The 19653-nt window shown below is 43.4% G+C and overlaps 1 protein-coding gene across 3 annotated transcripts in view; it reads right to left on the reverse strand.

Moving 5' to 3' along the window:
• Nucleotides 1-19653, reverse strand: part of LOC139761640 (alkaline phosphatase-like) — a 656491-nt gene that overhangs the window by 337418 nt on the left and 299420 nt on the right. For 2 of the 3 annotated variants that reach the window (XM_071685926.1, XM_071685925.1), the window contains exon 1: nucleotides 5657-7890. The exons of the other annotated variant lie outside the window; for it this stretch is intronic. In XM_071685926.1, coding sequence (XP_071542027.1) covers nucleotides 5657-5894 — 238 coding nt within the window. In that variant the 5' untranslated portion in view covers nucleotides 5895-7890. Of the gene's footprint in view, nucleotides 1-5656; nucleotides 7891-19653 lie in introns of those variants that run through there. 3 annotated transcript variants of the gene reach the window in all.

Below are 19653 nucleotides of genomic sequence, written 5' to 3' on the forward strand. Positions count from 1 at the left end.
TTCTCAGCTTATTTCGTGAATGCCGGAATCGCTTCTACTTTCAGTGCCTGACGAGAGAGCGAGCCAGGACCCACACTCCCCACCGTCATCGCTTCTACTTTCAGTGCCTGACGAGAGAGCGAGCCAGGACCCACACACCCCACCGTCATCGCTTCTACTTTCAGTGCCTGACGAGAGCGAGCCAGGCCCACACACCCCACCGTCATGCAAGGCACAAGCCACCTGTCATAAGTAACATTATTCATAAGTCCAGTTTTTCCCCGTCATCTGTTTCTTACGTCAGCAGCAGCAGCACCAGAACACGGACCAGCACAACACCATGATACGAGCGTTGCTGTCTACCTAACCCAACAAACGGGGAAACTAACAACACTGGCGAGAGCTTTTCTGAGAGAGGGACCCCAAGGTGCACGAGGCATAGAAAATGGAGTGAGGACCCAGGAAGTGACGAAGATGGCCACCACGTGCCCACGTGTTAGAAGCAGTTATCACACACACAAAAAAAAAACCCCGAAGACGGTTCAGCGAGATGACCGTGAAGGAAAATGCTTGGTCACCGTGTCATGAGAAGCGACTGACTTACCTACCAGCCACTGGCAACTTGTAACACAAGAGACGTCATTAGCTTTGCTACGGATCCCTCTGTGTTACCATCCCTTCTCGTCGTTTCTATTCCTTCATCCGTATCTCTTGTCTCTTTATACTCTCATTTCCTCTTCTTCATTAGTTTCCTTCCATCCAGCCTTTGTTCCTCCATGCATCACTCACACCTCCCATCCTCGTCCGCCAGGTTTTCACTACCTCTGCCGCTAATATCTTAACACTTTCCTTCTCTTTCTTTTCCTCTCTTCCTCTTCGTTTCAGGGTTGTTAAAATTCAGTCCACAAACACGGTCTTTCCTTCTTACACATAACACTCGACAAGACGCAACTGACATTATTCTTTTTTCTCTTATCTTAACTACATTTTCTTGCGGTGAGCTCTACGCGCTGGTCTTGCCTAATGGCAAATATCGTCGTATGTACTCGTAGGTAATTAGGTGCTCGTTTTCCTTGTCATCCATCATTCATCCCTGTCCTCTACCTCCCCTCATCTTCGCTTCTCATTCCTTGCCCTCCCCATACCCCTCTTTGACCCTCACTACGCTCTTCCTAACCTTCCACTACCCCTTCCTTATTTCCACCTCATCCCCTGCTTTGCGTCCCATGTCCCTGCCTAGCCTCACTGCGTCCTTCCACGCCCCCACCTACGTAAGTCTGGGGTCACTGGTACATACAAGACAGTGATATAACCTCTGTACCAAATTACCCGTTGTTAAACCCCCCCTGGAACTGGTACCTGCTATCATCTCCGAAACACAAAAAAAAAAACTTAAACATGTGATTATGTATCTTTCATAGTTCAGGATTCGCCTCATTATTGTTCATGTTCGTCTAAGGATTACGTGATATCAGTTTCCACAAGGATTTCTGATGCATATCATTTACAAGATAAAAATGGTTTTCCATGATATATGCCGGCAGTCTGCAAACGCTTCAGTCGTGGTTTCCCCGAGTATGCAAATCATGCATTTCACATGGAAACCAAAAATCGCTCTTTCGGAATAAATGACTAATAGTCCTGGTTCTGGGAACACTGAGGGGGGGAAGGGGGGGCTGGGGAAGAGAGAGAGAGAGAGAGAGAGAGAGAGAGAGAGAGAGAGAGAGAGAGAGAGAGAGAGAGAGAGAGAGAGAGAGAGAGAGAGACCGACCCCAGCTCGCACTAGTGCTTACTTGCCCTCACTGCAGCTGTAAACAATCAGTGCTCTTGTACACACACGGTGTAAAATCTTGCTCCAAAACGTACAGTTCAGTGTAATGGATGTTATCTTTTTTTCCTCACTGCTATTATCCAGGTGGCCGCCAGGACAACGTCATGCTACCCACGTCTCGGTCACATCACAAGAGCACCTCAGCAGCTAAGGCGACGGAGGCAGGGTAGAAAAACTCTGGGAAAGACGACAGCAAACGAAATATGACATTACTGTGACGCTACCGGATTCATGAAAAGAAGTAATCAGTGGTCGTGTGTGTTGCCTGGATAAGCAGCTGAGGTTTGATCGCGGAAGACAGCATAGGCCAGTTAGGCCTCTGAAAGCATCTCAACTTTGGAACAGGAGTGATATTGTTCGTCGATGGAGGAGGCGTCGTAACCATAAACTTTGGTCCACAGTCGGTGCACTCGTTAAGTAGCTTGAGCATCCTTTACGCACACCCACCATCTTCCACAAACCTGACAAACTAAACATGTGCCGCACACTTAGTAGCGACAGCCAGCCCCCTGGACTACAACTTTAACAAATTGGACTTTTCGTTATGCTAGAACACTGAGGAATGTTGAGTGTTTCATATGGATCCAATCACAAACTTGTTCCGCGCCCAACTCGGCTCAGACTTCGAACGAACCAAGGCAAGGTGCCCATGGGGGAGGTGCGTGGCTGCCCAGTCGTCGTCGACGTTCAGTTCGAGTGGGTGTGGCGCCAGCCGCGTCTGTGTCAGCGGCGGAGGTCTTCTGTGGCTGACGTCGCTACCGAACAATCAAGTTCGAGTGTCATTACAGAGTGACACAAGTTAGAATTCTGAAAGATGTCATCATTAATAAATGACTCCCTTAATCGGTCAGTAAATGAACGCCTTACCATGGAACAAGTCTCATACGTACTGGCTGGTTAAAATGAGACAAATAGATAGATATAAAAGAGAGAGAGAGAGAGAGAGAGAGAGAGAGAGAGAGAGAGAGAGAGAGAGAGAGAGAGAGAGAGAGACCTAGGTACCTACTACAATCAGGACACAACAGGACACCAATAAAACAATCTGGCATCAAGGCTCCTTCCTACCTAACAGAACAAGAGACAACAACCAACAGGACAACATGCCAGTGTTTGTCCTGTAAATGACGTCTACCTCAGCGAGGGTAGATCTCCCAATATCTCATCTTTGTCTGTTTGTTCACCGAACCCGTAATGACGCTGCCTCTCTACACATATGCCTCTCCTACACCAACAATATTTACTTTCCCGTCTGTTTTCTGGTGTTTCGTATGTTTTTCACTCAACTGTTCACTTAAGAAGATCAACCAACCTAAAGCTTCACTTTCTTGATGGTGGATTTATATCTTGATCATATCAAGAAGTAGTCACTGTTTCTATACGATATTTTCTGAACCTCGCGAGTCCTGTTTCGATGAATGTAAATGGACGAGCAGACACAAAGGCTTTAGTAAATGATTTTGTACCGACTATGATGAAGATGATTTCAGATTTCCCTGTCAGTACACCTGTTGCCTATCTTCTTAAAAGTGTGTGTGTGTGTGTGTGTGTGTGTGTGTGTGTGTGTGTGTGTGTGTGTGTGTGTGTAAAAGGTAGAGGAGTAACTGGGTACATCTGGCACAAAGAAGCGACAAAATAACCTGGCTAGTGGTTGTAAATCGAGTTCACAACATACTCACATTAACTTCACAACTGCACGTTTGATTACGAATTACGAAACGATACCTCACGCGATTCGTGACAGGGTCGTCCAATCCCACAGCCCCGGTCTTCGAACAAGGCTCGTCTTCATAGCTAACGTGAGGTGAAGAACCTAACTCGCCTCTTTACCATAAAACCATCGTCGCCCCGAGCGACCAGGAAATCTTGCAGACACGAGTCAGTGTCTAAACACAAAATTTCAAGCTTCACTCTCATGATTCGAACACCTGCTTGACATCAAGTCGAAAAAGGTCGTTGTCCAAAACGCCACAAAAATTTCCCCGACATCAAATCTTCTCTGCCTCTGTTAATACATCATTTCGTTTCCGCCATCAGCCAGTACGAAGCACTTAAGCATCTAGTACTCCCCAACACGTCCATGTGAAGGTATGTCTCGCCTGCATTCTCAGAATTATAGGCCGACTATATATACCTAATCTTTCTATGCAGAAGATGCAGGAGGTAACAGAATACATATGAACATTACTTGTGCTGGTCCAACGTGTAACACAGAAGGAAATTCATTTTCATGATACATGTACGTAAGGTAGAGAAACAAACACGTTCATGAAGTGTTCCTAAGGAGAAATGCGATACGAGTTTGTGTTTAGTGTGAGCTTATCGGCTCCTTAGTCAAAACTAATATCTCTCTGTCAGTAAACAGACCATGGCTTATGTTTTATGAGGATACAAATCTGTACATAACATCACGAAATGAGATACAGCAAGAAAATACTAGGATTACATAATACCAAACAGCAAAACATCGAAGGAACTTAACGTTATATCATAATATTGCAGACATTTCCTAACAATCGCAAGATGCTAGTGAAAAATCATCATGAATAATCATTCAGATATTCACTTATACTAGATGAAGTTAGAAATACTCATTATAACAATAGATCATTTCAGTACAAAATTGTCTTTACCTTCATCAATATATATATATATATATATATATATATATATATATATATATATATATATATATATATATATATATAATATACATATATATATATATATATATATATATATATATATATATATATATATATATATATATATATATATATATATTGGTGTAGAACAAACATATGTACATCATCATCAGTGGAATGGATGTTTACAATCTGGATCAAGAGTTCTATATTGTTACCCAGGGTATAGGTGCAGCATTACCCAGGGTATAGGTGCAGCATTACCCAGGGTATAGGTGCAGCATTACCCAGGGTATAGGTGCAGCATTACCCAGGGTATAGGTGCAGCATTACCCAGGGTATAGGTGCAGCATTACCCAAGGTATAGGTGCAGCATTACCCAGGGTATAGGTGCAGCATTACCCAGGGTATAGGTGCAGCATTACCCAGGGTATAGGTGCAGCATTACACAGAATCACACTATCTGAGGTTAGTGGAGGCTGAGATACATATACCAGAATATTCTCACAGGTTTAATACTGTAATGCAGGCTTACGTGTCAGTGCGTAACTGTACCATTATTATGAAGAAGGCAGACGTCATGGCGAGATAAACTGTTATGCCATGTATAACATGCATGATTTTGAACGTCTTTTCTTCATCATGTTCAGCGCTGGTTTAAGTTGTTATGAGGCGGTGGTAAACGCCCAGATTTAGATGTATCTTACGATGCAGCATATTCAACATTAACCAAGTTCTGTTATTCATTAGGTTACAGCTCGGTACTTCTCGTTAAATTTCATTATCTACTAAACATGAATTCGGTATTAACACTATGCAATTTTTCGCGTCCATCTGCGCTAGCGAACGATTTTGATCACTTTTAAACACGTGCAATCAGCTGTTTCAGCGAGATCAAAATCTAACACAATGGAATTATCTGTCGAATTCGATGAATTTCGATTCGTTTATGACCTACAGTGAATAATATGCCAACCGGTTTGTGAAAAAATCTGATACACTGTCTTATCAGGTTAATCTATTTCATTCTTTAACCGAATTAGAGTGAGACTTGAAATCATGTATTTGTTTCCGATTACAATCAATAAATCACTTTTTCAATAAGCAGATTTCTGAAGACGTAGTGAATGATCAGCACATCCTAGTGTCGCTAAGAGACTAACTGAACTACCTAATAGTCCTGTTATCACGATCATGTACTCACCTTCCACTCTGGCCGCCACTGGGGAGCGAGGGAGACACTCCAGCGTCATCACCATCACGGCCGTCATCTTACGCATCATCACCAACAAGGCTTCTCCACCTCCACCAGATATGGGGCTTCGACTCATTCTCTTCATCGCTGAGCTTGTCAAGTGCTTCGGTGATGCTCTCGTGGCCTCTCTCAATACACAAATTCTCAGTGAAGATATTCCACTGCTGTGTAAGAATTCAAATCGCATTTACATTGCTTGAATTCAAGTTTTTCAAACGGCATTTGCAATTTTTGTGGCACATCTACTGCTTGTAATTATGTTTCATGATAGTTCAGTCCAGTGCATTTTTTTTTTATCCACCTAAAGTTTAACACATCTGTATTAAAAGGCGGTTTTCTTGCCTTTCTTATACATCAGAAGACCAGACAACTATTTTCGTTTTTTCCAGTGTAAGAAGACTTTTCTCTTGAAACAAGCAATGCTACCAAGGAACTGCTCAAACCATAAAGTTACTCCTGTATTTTACCGTAAACGTTCCACTCACACTGTTCACACAGATCACGATTCCTTTCACAATCTCACGTTCATATGACAGGGGTCGAGGTACACACGCAGTCTCAGGACGAATCACTCGTTTCACTTCAACTTAGCGACTAACATCACTATTTGCGTTCACAGACTTCCACAACGATCCTGTTTTAGCTATCAGAAGCCGAGATAAACGACTGTCTTAAATCGCGATCACACCGATAAGATCTTACAGTTTCAAAAGAATAGCTGTAATTTTTAAAAGTTCGACTGTAAAAATAAAGATCTAATTTCTTGAAAATTTGCAGACGACCGTTCCTTCTGGATCCCCAGAGCTTCCAGTGGACTCAACGAGCGGAGTCCAGATTCCAGACTTATTACACCCAAGGAAAGAAAAGAGGCTCAGCGTTCTTGAGGGGTTCGATTGGATGACTGGAAGTGGTTCATATAGATGGCTGGGAGTGTTTCATGAGAACCCAGGGGACGATCAGCCTCCTGCATGTGTGCAATTCAATAGTTTCTCAATATCTCGCTTCTTACCAGAGCTGTGCTTCCTCTTGCGTGCTCCGAACGAGTTTTGATAAAGGCAACTTTATAACTACGTCTGTATAATGTAGTTCCACAGAGACTTGTTGCCGATTCGTCCGAATCTTCAATTCGCTGTAATGACTTGCGAGCAACGATTAGCGAATCAAGTTGTATGGAGAGGACTTAGCGAGAGGTCAGTCATCGTCTTCTGTAAGATGCATTACACGCGTCTCGCAGTTCCGAGCGATTACTGAAGGCTGTGGCCATCCCTTCTCTAAAACCCCTGAAGTTCTCTGACGGAGACCAACAACTTCCTTTTGACATACATAAACATCACTTCCAACAAGACGGAAAATACAGTGATTTAACTTGAGAGCACTCTAGAGAATCGTGTCCCTAAAGAAAACACATGAGGCGTTATCTGCTTACACCGATCTGTACAATTCAGTATCTAATATCAACTTACTGACACTTAAATCACTGGGAAAGTACTCAAGTAGAATCACAAATGCCTTTCTGTAAATAATCTTAATGGACCATCATCGTACAATACCTTAAAGCTGAATTATCTTAAGAGTAATTCCACACACACACTTTAGTCATTACATTTAAAAGGAGGCCAAAAAAAAATCTAAGTAAAGATTATACTTTCACAATTATGCAAATCTGTGTAAAGGCGAAGCATCATCATCATCATGATCTCACATGTAGTACCACTCTCTGTACTGGGATGTTCAGCTTGTGACCCCGTGTAGGTGACCCTCAGTGACTATGACTCCACTCAATGTACACCACCGTTTCTGACCCACCATTTATCATAGTAATCTTCTGTAACCTTCAAGTGACCCTAAAAGCCTTTGTTGCTATTGGTCATCTTCACAGGTCTAGACAATGATTATTTCCATTCACCTTCATCATATGCGAGTTAAAAATCAGACATAATCATTGGTTTTCCAGGTGATTTTTTCTAGATTTTTGCGTTGCGTAAGTACAAACGGGTCACAAAAACATCATAACTGAACGAGAATGGTAATTCCAGTAACTATCCGAGTCCCATGCTTCAAATTTCCACTTCAATTTTGGGGTCTTGTGAGAAGCGGGAGGGGGACAGCGGGTGTGTCGTGCTCCACTGAGAAGGATGCAAAGGGGCCGAGAGCGCGTACCCGTGCTGCACCACCGGCGGCTCGTGGCCAACTGAGCGCCAGGCAGGCAGGCAAGTTATGAACCTGGGAGGGGAGGCCGCGTCGTCTGCCTCATCATCTCATGCGTGAGGGTCATGTATGCGCCGAAAACCCCTCCTCTGGTTTTGTAACGCGAACACAAAAATACGGTTCGGGAAACACTACATTCATGAGTGATATTACAACCATGACAAAACTAGCAAAAAGTCCACCTTATTCTAATCCACGACAGAGAGAGAGAACCTCTCTATGGACTTATTGCAAAAATGAAGGCATCACTTAGCTCTGCGTACCCTTCCAGACCACACACAATTACCGATACCACGTGAGGAGATCATGGGCGGGGGGGAAGCAAGTGAGGGGGATAGGGCGCGGGAGGCAGGTAAGGAGAATGAGGGAGGAGGAGGAGGCATGTGAGGAGAATGAGGGAGGAGGAGGAGGAGGCATGTGAGGAGAATGAGGGAGGAGGAGGAGGAGGCATGTGAGGAGAATGAGGGAGGAGGAGGAGGAGGAGGCATGTGAGGAGAATGAGGGAGGAGGAGGAGGAGGAGGCATGTGAGGAGAATGAGGGAGGAGGAAGCAGGTGAGGTTAGTGGGGTAGGGGGGAGTCAAGAGAAAATTATCATAACGGGGAAAGAGGGTCTGCAACAAGACGGACGGGAGCGGTCGACTCACGCCAGGCAGCAAACAAGGCAGTCGTCACCACAACTCAATTACTTTACACTACTAACCACAACGACATTGCGACTATCACAATAATGATTTACAGTACACACTGCATTGGAAACATACAGTAATAAGCACAGTCCACAAAACATTAAAACTTATTAAACAAAAATAAGGGAACAACAAACGAGCAAAACACTATTTGAACAACTCCCACAACGTAGGAATTAACCCACACGTTATGCCACGCAAGGAACCTTGTTGTCTTTTAATACTGTGTCTGACGCTGGCTGTTAATGGCCATGCCTCAACCACATGCCTCTCGGTTGTACCACAGACACACACACACAAACACGGCTCCCGGCCAGGCCCCTGCCTGATCCAGCCAGACTGTGCCCACATACACGGAACTGCATGAATGATGATATGCGGTGGAACTCATGTGTCTTTTCCTGTAAGTGTCATCTACCGAGAAATTTGGGTTTATCCCTTTAGGTACAAGACACCCCTCGCGATTGTGAGTGTACAACAGCGTTGTGACATCTTTGTGTCATGCTAACGTTTGTGGAACTTCATTTCTGATGCTCTCACAAGTGTCCCCGTACGTGTATCATAATCCATGATACATGATCGTCGTGCACTTTACATCTTTCGGACCAGATTTCATGAAAATGTCTATGTTGCTTGAATTTGATTCAATCTGGTGGTGACGGGTGACCTGGCCTGGGCGTAACACACACACCTCAAGGGCAGGGTTCCATGTCGTCCTTGTTACCCGTAACAGTTGCTGTAACGCCCAGTTATACAGTGTAATGACGGGTTGGATGTCAGCCCCACACCAAGACTGGCACCCGCACACGAAGGACGACACCAACGTCGAGTTAAAACACCAGTCGTCTCACAATGAACGACACGTCGTTGTTGTAGTGTTTATACAAACAATACAAACATCAATACATGACACAGCTTATTCTTAGCATGTATTCTGACGGCCCAGGACACAAAACCATCGCTTGCGAACGCCAAACCTATGTAGACGTATCTCGCGCAGTCGTGTACCAGCAACGTTCGCGGGAATCGGCTCAAGTGTCCTAATCTTACCTACTTACGAATTAAGTTTTATTTTTGTTTACTCTCATGCCATAGTCTGGGTAAACTGTTGCAGGAAGTCTACGTTTTTTAATCATGACCATAACACAGAGTGTCTCTCTCGTCCATCATTCATAAAATATGCAACCCATTCTAAAAAAAAATCTTTCCAAGTTGCAGTTTTCTTTCGTCACTTTCATTAACTCGCTTACAAAAATGACGAGCATAAAACAGGAGGATGGCGAGCCTTGCCTGACACCCTCCCTCGAGTGTGGCTGTCATGACAGAAGGAGACGCCACCACATCTTCAGCCACACTACCGCAAGCAGCCGCTAGCGTCACCTCCCGCAGCCTAACCTGGTTAACGTTATGACCAACTTGTGCTACCATGCCACTATGCTGTACGAGGAAAATGACCTTCATGATGGTAAGATGAAAATAACCTTCATATGTAGATGAAATAACTTCATGATGGTAGATGAAAATACCATCTAGGTAATGAAAATGACCTTCATGATGAAGATGAAAATGACCTCATATGTAATGAAATAACTTCATGATGTAAATGAAATGACCTCATGATGTAAGATAAATGACCATGATGAGATGAAAAGAACTTCATGAGGTAAGAGAAAATACTCATGATGGTAAGATGATATTGAACTTCATAATGGTAAGATGAAAATGACCTTTATAAAGGTAAGATGAAAATACCTTCATGATGGTAAGATGAAAATGACCTTCATGATGGTAAGATGAAAATGACCTTCATGATGGTAAGATGAAAATGACCTTCATGATGGTAAGATGAAAATGATTTCATAAAGGTAAGATGAAAATGACCATGATGGTTAGATGAAAATGACCCTCATAAAGGTAAGATGAAAATGACCTTCATGATGGTAAGATGAAAATGACCTTCATGATGGTAAGATGAAAATGACCATGATGGTAAGATGAAAATGACCATGATGGTAAGATGAAAATGACCTGCATAAAGGTAAGATGAAAATGACATTAATGACGGCAAGATGAAAGTGACCTTCACGAAGGTAATTCTTCAAGGTTAACGAGATCTCTAACATCAACAGTTGTGGAACATGGAAGATGAAAATAAGTCATGTAATTATACTACGAGTTGAAGAAGAGTTCTAAAACGACGCCTTGGGGCAGGACACCTCTTTAAAAGCACAGTAACGGACGACGGAGGAGAAACCCCCACGTCTTAATGCAATAAGCTCCACTCTAACGATTACTTACAGTGAAATTAGTGCCAACTGTAAGAAGGTATCACGGGCACTCTGGTCCTAGCACTGCAGCGGCTGGCTGACAGTAATGGAACAAAACCCAGAAAATGCTTTTACCCTTTACGTTTTTACTCGTATGCAAGTTTAGGTGATCAGGTATAGTCTTCACTGACTCTGAAAATCAAAAGGGTTAACAATATGCATTCAACTTTTTCGAAAAAGTTTCACCAGTCTCATTTACATGACAACTTCAGCACAATATATCACAGATTCATATTTAAATGTGCATCACTTTCTTTATCTATTTACAACCAGCTCGGTATACCGAACTGATAACTTATAATCACGTCTTTCACATGTAGGGGTTAGAGACCACAACACACAGGTCACATTGATAACATCCAACACACTGTTCCCTTCCACCATGTACGTTACATTTTCTGGTCACAATCACAGCCATCCCCATTCCCTTAACCCTCATAAAGCCTAAACACACACAGACACACACACACACACACACACACACACACAGACCTAGGTGTCATGCATAATGAATCAAACCAGAGCCAACCGTACGGAGCCCAGCTCAACAAATTCATCCGTGGTTTACCCTGACTGCTGCTAATGCCCTGGTCCAGTCCAATGATAGCACGTCGCCCCCCACCCTCATCCCATATGGAACCAGTTCATTCTATCCAATACTTACCTTTCGACCTATCTTTGTTCAGGCCCAAATACCCTACAGCCTCCATCACTCCATCCTTTCATCTCCTTCTCTGTCTTACCATCCCCTCCCTCTACTTCTGACACCGATCCTCTTGGTCACCATTTCTCTGCTCACCCTGGTCAGCCCTCCCAGTCAAGCTAGCTTACTACCACAGTTCTCTCCTTCAACCATTAACCAGCCTCACACCACATATAGTACTTAGGTATTTCATTTACAATACATTTATCTCTCTTTTCCGTTCACTGTCCAAGCCTCTCTTCCACAGACCATGATCAAGACTACAGTACCTTCATATATACACCATCTTTGCCCTAATCTCTCTCCATCCACGCATTCCTGCAGCACGGAAGATGACGGCCACTCCAAACGGGCGGGACCACATGTCATCAATTACTGTGATGTTGTGTGAGTGATAAGCGATGTGATCGCTTCTGTGTAGCAACACGCCTTTGAAGAATGCTGGGTGTACCTGGAGCTGCATTTACGTTCATGGAGCACCAAGTAGGCCCGTTCCAAGCGTACGCGTTTCGTAACGTGTTTCCGGGGAGCATGCGCGAGTTCAGCCGCGTTCAAACCTGTGCGAGTTTTCGCGCGCACAGGACGCGTGCGCCTACTGCATGAAGAGGCATGCATCTGGTGCAAGGTAAGGCATGCTTAACATCTCTGCGCACAGACCAACATGCGCAGACGCACGAGGACGCAACTGTCTCCCCATCTAAGACGGGGAGACTCGTGCAACAGTCGCCCCTCAACCACGGTTCGGTATGATCTTGTTTTGTTTTTTGTGATCTTAGTTCCTCGTTTGTACTGCTAGTATGGCGGACAAGTCCAATGAAAAAATATAAACATTGAGGATTATCGTTCATTTACGTGTTTGTGGATGGCTCCAGGTGCGAACAAAGTGGCATGCGCATCCACCGAGGAACAGGCATGCAACTAGAGGCATGCGTGAGCTTGCACGTTGCATGCGAAGAGGCATAGGGAGATGCACGTCAGTTAGACGCAAAGGTGCACAAGTCTGAACGTGCCCTTAAGGGTGACTACTGCAAGTTCAGAGGCCCCGCGCTTGTCTGCCTGCGAAATGAACCATCATCATCACAAGGATCAATAAAGGAATTCTAATCTTGTCAGTCCAGAAGGATATGGAAGAGGTAAGAGGAACGCCGTGATATACACATGAACGTAACACACCCTACACTCAATTTCCAGCAACATTTTAATTACGCCAGTTAATCTTACGATGAAGTTAACTGGTCATTATAATATTAATAGCACTAGTTGTTTGTCGCCTTCACCACACACACACGCACAAAAAAATAAAACGCGTAAAATAAAAGAGTTGCCAAAGTATCGTGGTTAAAAATACTTGCGTCATGGAGGAACGTATAGATCCGTCACTGATGACAGGTAGTGACGTCAAGAAGCCGTTTGCCTCTGGCAGTATGAAGAACGAGATGGAGTCGCGCCACACACACACACACACACACACACACACACACACACAGTATAGGGCGTTCTTAGCAGTTAATCGCATCATATACAAGAGAAACTGCTTCGTTGTGACTTAGTTTCCTGAGAAATATCTCGCATGCCATAATTTACACCACGTCCTAAGTAATATATTTGGTTTTGTCTGCTGGTCTGTCAACAGCATAACTCAAGAAGAGCATGACAGGTTCAAGTTCTACACGGAAAGACAGCCAAGGAGACGTTGTGCCTCGGGGTAAGTTCACAAGATCAACGCTTCGGGTCAAGGTCAACGATTAGTCAGAACTACACAGAGGTAACACACTGGTTTTCTCCAGAGTCAGGTTGAAAAAGTGACGAACAACAACACTGAGCGCAACACTGTTGTGTGTGTTGGTTTGAGCAGCAACATCTGCCAAGATGATCAGGACGGAAAAAGAAAAAAATCGCACCGGGAAAAGAATCTATCAAGGACGAACAGTCAAACGCCGGTAACTATATCAGCTGCGTCGCTTGTGACAAACTTTATGATATGAAAAAAAAAAAGGTCAGTGTCAAAGTGAAGGAAATTCTGAAAAAAAAAAAAAAAATAGGTGGTTCTCATAATGTAACGTTCAGACCAACCCGCCCTAAAGACTGACACGTTGCTTGAGTTGGAGTAAATGTCTGGAGGCAAAGTGAGGGTGGCAGTCATGAGGTCTATACAGGCACACACACACAACACGTAAAGAAGTGGGCCAGGCTGCCTCTCCTGTCCGTCTACCTGCCTGGCCAGCCCTCACCCTGCCTCCCCTCCAATCATTCCTCACTCCTGAGGGAGAGATTATCTGGACCGTCAACCATAAATCTCAACCACTACACCCTCCATTTTTTCACTGTAAATGGGCTCCCTACCACCTGTCACTGGGGAAAAAAAATGAAAATTCACACGATCTACCAATGAATTGTAAACTTTTGCCTATCATTTCAATCTCAAGAGAAGTACCTATATATATACACCACGTGTGGTATATTCATGCAACACAAATCCCTGTCCAATATCTAGGTACGAGATACTTTATTCATTTGTCAGAAACCTACTGCACAGTTTGGGGGAACAACAGTGGTAACTGTGTATACCATATTCTACAAGATTTGTACAGTATTCGTTCCCCTCCTGCGTGGCCTCTCGTGGTCTCCCGCAGACCAAGGCGTACAGGTCATTACACACGTCGGTGGTCTCATGGTCACATCCCAGCACCCTGATACTACTCAGGCAATTCACATCCTTAAAGATGAGAGTCATCATGAAAGCGCTCGCATCTTTGAGTTTCATTTTTCCTTGTGATTACCAGCACAAACACACACACACATATATGCTGAGGGGGGCAACTGGAGGGATGTCCGATCATTATCTTGTGGAGGAGAAGGTAAAGATTTGTAGAGGTTGTTGGGGTGAATAGAGTGGTGAGAGTAAGTGAGCTTGGAAAGGAGACTTGTGTGAGAAAGTACCAGGGGAGATTGAGTGCAGAATGGAAAAAGGTGAGAGCAAATGACGTAACGGGAGTGGGGAAGGAATGGGATGTATTTAGGGAAGCAGTGATGGCTTGCGTAAAAGATGCTTATAGCATGAGAAAAGTGGGAGGTGGGAAGATTAGAAAGGGTAGTGAGTAGTGGGATGAAGAAGTAAGATTGTTAGTGAAAGAGAAGAGAGAGGCATTTGGACGATTTCTGCAGGGAGGTAGTGCGAATGACTGAAAGATGTATAAAAGAAAGAGGGAGGAGGTCAAGAGAAAGGTGCAAGAGGTGAAAAAGAGGGCAAATGAGAGTTGGGGTGAGAGAGTATCATTAAACTTTAGGGAGGAATAAAAAGATGTTTTGGAAGGACGTAAATAAAGTGCGTAAAACAAGAGAACAAATGGGAACATCGATGAAGGGGGCTAATGAGGAGGTAATAACAAGTAGTGGTGAAGTGAGGAGATGGATTGAGTATTTTGAAGGTTTGTTGAATGTGTTTGATGATAAGAGTGGCAGATATAGGGCGTTTTGGTCGAGGTGGTGTGCGAAGTGAGAGGGGATCAGGGAGAATGGTTTGGCAGAGAAGAGGTAGTGAAAGCTTTGCAGAAGAACAAAGTCGGCAAGGCGGCGGGTTTGGATGGTATTGCAGTGAAATTTATCAAAAAAGGGGGTGACTGTTGTTGTTGACTGGTTGGTAAGGATATTCACTGTATGTATGGTTCATGGTACAGGAGGGTGAGAGGCGTGCAAGGAACAGAGTGAATTGGAACGATCTGGTATATCGAGGTGGACGTGCTGTCAATGGATTGAACTAGGGCATGTGAAGCGTCTGGGGTAAACCATGGAAAGTTTTGTGGGGCCTGGGTGTGGAAAGGGAGCTGTGGTTTCGGTGCATTATACATGACAGCTAAAGACTGAGTGTGAACGAATGTGGCCTTTGTTGTCTTTTCCAAGGGCTACCTCGTGCGCGCGCGAGGGGAGGGGGGTGTTATTTCATGTGTGGCGGGGTGGCGACGAAATGGGTGAAGGCAGCAAGTAAGGATATATATACATCTCTGTGTATGTATATGTATGTATACGTTGAAATATATTGGTATGCATATGTGCGTGCCTGGGCGTTTATGTATATACATGTGTATGTGGCTGGGTTGGGCCATTCGTTCGTTTGTTTCCTTGCGCTACGTCGCTAACGCGGGAGACAGCGACTAAGTATAATATATATATATATATATATATATATATATATATATATATATATATATATATATATATATATATATATATATAAAGTGCCGTAGATACATTACAGAGTGAAGCAGCCCCAGCAGCCGACATACTAACTAATAAACGGTATATGAAAGATACGAGCGTCGGTCCCCTTGATGGCGCGCGATAACACAGACCCGCCATCATACTCCGCTGATAATAGATGGCGCTGGTTAAAAGCCAGAGGGAATTTAGCCCAGGCCAACGTATGTTTATGTACATTCTGATATCTTTTTGACGACAGCTGACTGACATTTCACTAATGAGACTTTAATGTTGAAGTAAACTTGCTGATATCGGGAGAGAAAAAAAAAACAGGCATTAGCAAATTGCTTTACTCTGCAGTTACGAACAAAAAAGATGAGATGGCTAATATTCTTTTATTTTTCCTTTCGTTTTAGTAACATCCGTTGAAACATAAGATTAATGAACCACAGTTCAATGTATTCGCCCAATGACACGAAAAATTCCACACTGGTACGAGAATGGTTTTGTTGCATCTGTCACCACAACATGAGGTATGTTCCCATAACTAAAAGAGTGACGGATCATGTGACAGTATCGCCTCATCGCTTCACTGGACACCAGGTCGTCACACCCACAGTCTGTCACCGTAAATAAAAAGAAAAAAAAAAAACGGCGCTTTAAATTTCCGTGTCCATCCACGACCATAATGGTACGTAATACATGTTCAGTCTGCCCGCGACCATAGCGATCGGTGGTGAGTGAGCGTACAATAGCAGTTTTCCTCGCGAGATCACGAGAGGCCAATATCGTAAGTGCTATCAACATTTATAGTGTCGAACCACAACGTTCTACCTTGGCATTACAATCGGCACAGAGAACGGATCAAACAGATTGAAGAACAACATAGTACATTCTAGATGTACTGTGGGTTAGATATCTGGACATTATACATCTGTATGGCATAGTTTTTCTATGATTTCCATAGTTCCTCGTTCTTTTTTTTAGGATTTCTGTGCCTCACATCGGGCATACTTCACAACCTGTGCTAAAGATCAAACCAATACAGTCACTCAGCAAGAGATGACTATATTCATGGTGTACGTCACTTTGCACAAGTAAAACGAAAAAGAAAGAAATCCATTTCCCCCGCGGCCATCCTCGATAATGTCCAAGAAATCTGCCATCAACTTTGCTTTTATCTCTGTATCTTAACGTCTGCAGGGAAGTGATTAATACACACCGAGTCCATTAACATCTCCCCACCCCCCCCACACACACACACACACACACACACACACCATGACCACCATTATTTTGGTCCATTACCAATTTTCACTCCGTCTCCCACACAGGTGACAGACACTAAGTTCCAAGTCCAGGTGGCTGGAAATAAAATAATTTTGACTTGACTCAGTGGACAGGTCTTTAGAGTTTATAATGATGAGCGTGGTTTATCGGACGGATCTTATGAGTGCAAGGATAAACAGGTTAGAAAGAAACGATAGATCTATAAACTTCTTGATTGTTAACTAATATGACCGAGTCACAGATGTTGAAGAAGAACTGGGAGGAAATATTTCAAATGGTTGTTGCGAGTTCACAGATCAGGTAAAGTTTAGGAACACAAGAAACAGACATAGCGACTGCGTCTTGTGTTCCACCAAGTTGTCACGCCCATATGAAAGTATTAAACAATAATTATAAAAGATTATTCACATTTTTTATCTTTGTAATGTTCCATCGTCTGTCTGCATAGTCTTACAACAAATGTATCTCCTCAAAGCTCGCTCTCCTGTACTGTGAAATTCCTTTATGAATTCATCACGTCTCCCATCTATCACCTCCGGCTTTATTTACACACATGATGATCATCATTAACATTTTAGATTTCAGTAACATTACGTACAGAACAATGCCACCGCTGGCTATCATATCTGTCATATTACAAACATATAACAATTCTTTGACTACGAACTATGTAAGGATGGGTATTATAGAGGTTTTTTTTGGGATCAGAGGCTAACACCGAGCTTTGTGTGAATGACCTGCTCACTTTCTTCAAATTCAGCCTTCACGTAGACTTCTATATATTCCATCTATCTATATTTGCTGTTTTCTATGCATGATTTTATGAATTTCAGGAATTCTGTCTGTGGCGACTTCATAAACCCCAGACGAAAACCTACTTGTACATTCTCATCACCACGTATCACCCACCAGCCGGTATGAACAACAGATCAGCTCAGGCAAGGCAGGAAGAGCAGCAAATGGCGCTTATCAATCATTGAAAAACTATGTCACCACACGCACTCTACTGGGATGATCTCACCACACGCACTCTACTGGGATGATCTCACCACACGCACTCTACTGGGATGATCTCACCACACGCACTCTACTGGGATGATCTCACCACACGCAATCTACTGGGATGATCTCACCACACGCAATCTACTGGGATGATCTCACCACACGCACTCTACTGGGATGATCTCACCACACGCACTCTACTGGGATGATCTCACCACACGCACTCTACTGGGATGATCTCACCACACGCACTCTACTGGGATGATCTCACCAGACTGTTTTCCGAGACCCACGTCACAACATTTACAGTGACCCTCGTCACAACATTTACAGTGACCCTCGTCACAACATTTACAGTGACCCTCGTCACAACTTTTACAGTGACCCACGTCACAACATTTACAGAGACCCTCGTTACAACATTTACAGAGACCCTCGTCACAACATTTACAGAGACCCTCGTTACAACATTTACAGAGACCCTCGTCACAACATTTACAGAGACCCTCGTCACAACATTTACAGTGACCCTCGTCACAACTTTTACAGTGACCCACGTCACAACATTTACAGTGACCCTCGTCACAACATTTACATAGACCCTCGTCACAACATTTACAGAGACCCTCGTCGCAACTTTTACATAGACCCTCGTCACAACATTTACAGTGACCCTCGTCACAACATTTACATAGACCCACGTCACATTTACAGTGACCCTCGTCACAACATTTACAGTGACCCTCGTCACAACATTTACATAGACCCTCGTCACAACATTTACAGAGACCCTCGTCGCAACTTTTACATAGTGACCCTCGTTACAACATTTACAGTGACCCTCGTCACAACATTTACAGAGGCCCACGTTACAACATTTACAGAGACCCTCGTCACTACATTTACAGAGACCCACGTCACAACACTGAGACGTCATTGAAATAGTTCCAAGCATTCTAACAGACATGGCTGCACCACAAACACTATATAACTTCATTTCCTTCTACAACTTCTGCTAATCTGAAGAGCAAGCAATACAACTAAAAGTGATTTTTCAGGTTTAATGAAACAGAAATGAAAAATATCTCATCCAAGTAATAAATGCAACATGTTTCATTATGTTTCATTACTCACCCGCTATCTGCACAAGGCTAATGATTATATCATTATTTTCAACGTCACTCCTAAACGCAATTGGCCATCTGGTCACACGTCGCTCATCACCAGCATATTACATAGTGTCACTGTCACACACGACAGACATTGTTCTGTTTTTCTGATCATCCGATGAGTTCATCAGACAGGTTCTGACATCATGAATTTCATGTTATTTAAGATATTTCTGATGTGCCTTCACGAGCCAGTCATATCAAAGTGTGAGCAATCGACTCTAGCAATACGGATCTATTTGAATTTTAGCCCTTCAAAATATTCCTTATAATATGAAAACGGGGAAAAAAAAAATATTATATATATATATGCATGTCAGACGATGCGAAAATTCTTAATGGTAGCACCGCATGTAAACAAAT

This window comes from Panulirus ornatus, chromosome 41 (genome assembly GCF_036320965.1).
Source record: "Panulirus ornatus isolate Po-2019 chromosome 41, ASM3632096v1, whole genome shotgun sequence".
Taxonomy (NCBI): domain Eukaryota; kingdom Metazoa; phylum Arthropoda; class Malacostraca; order Decapoda; family Palinuridae; genus Panulirus; species Panulirus ornatus.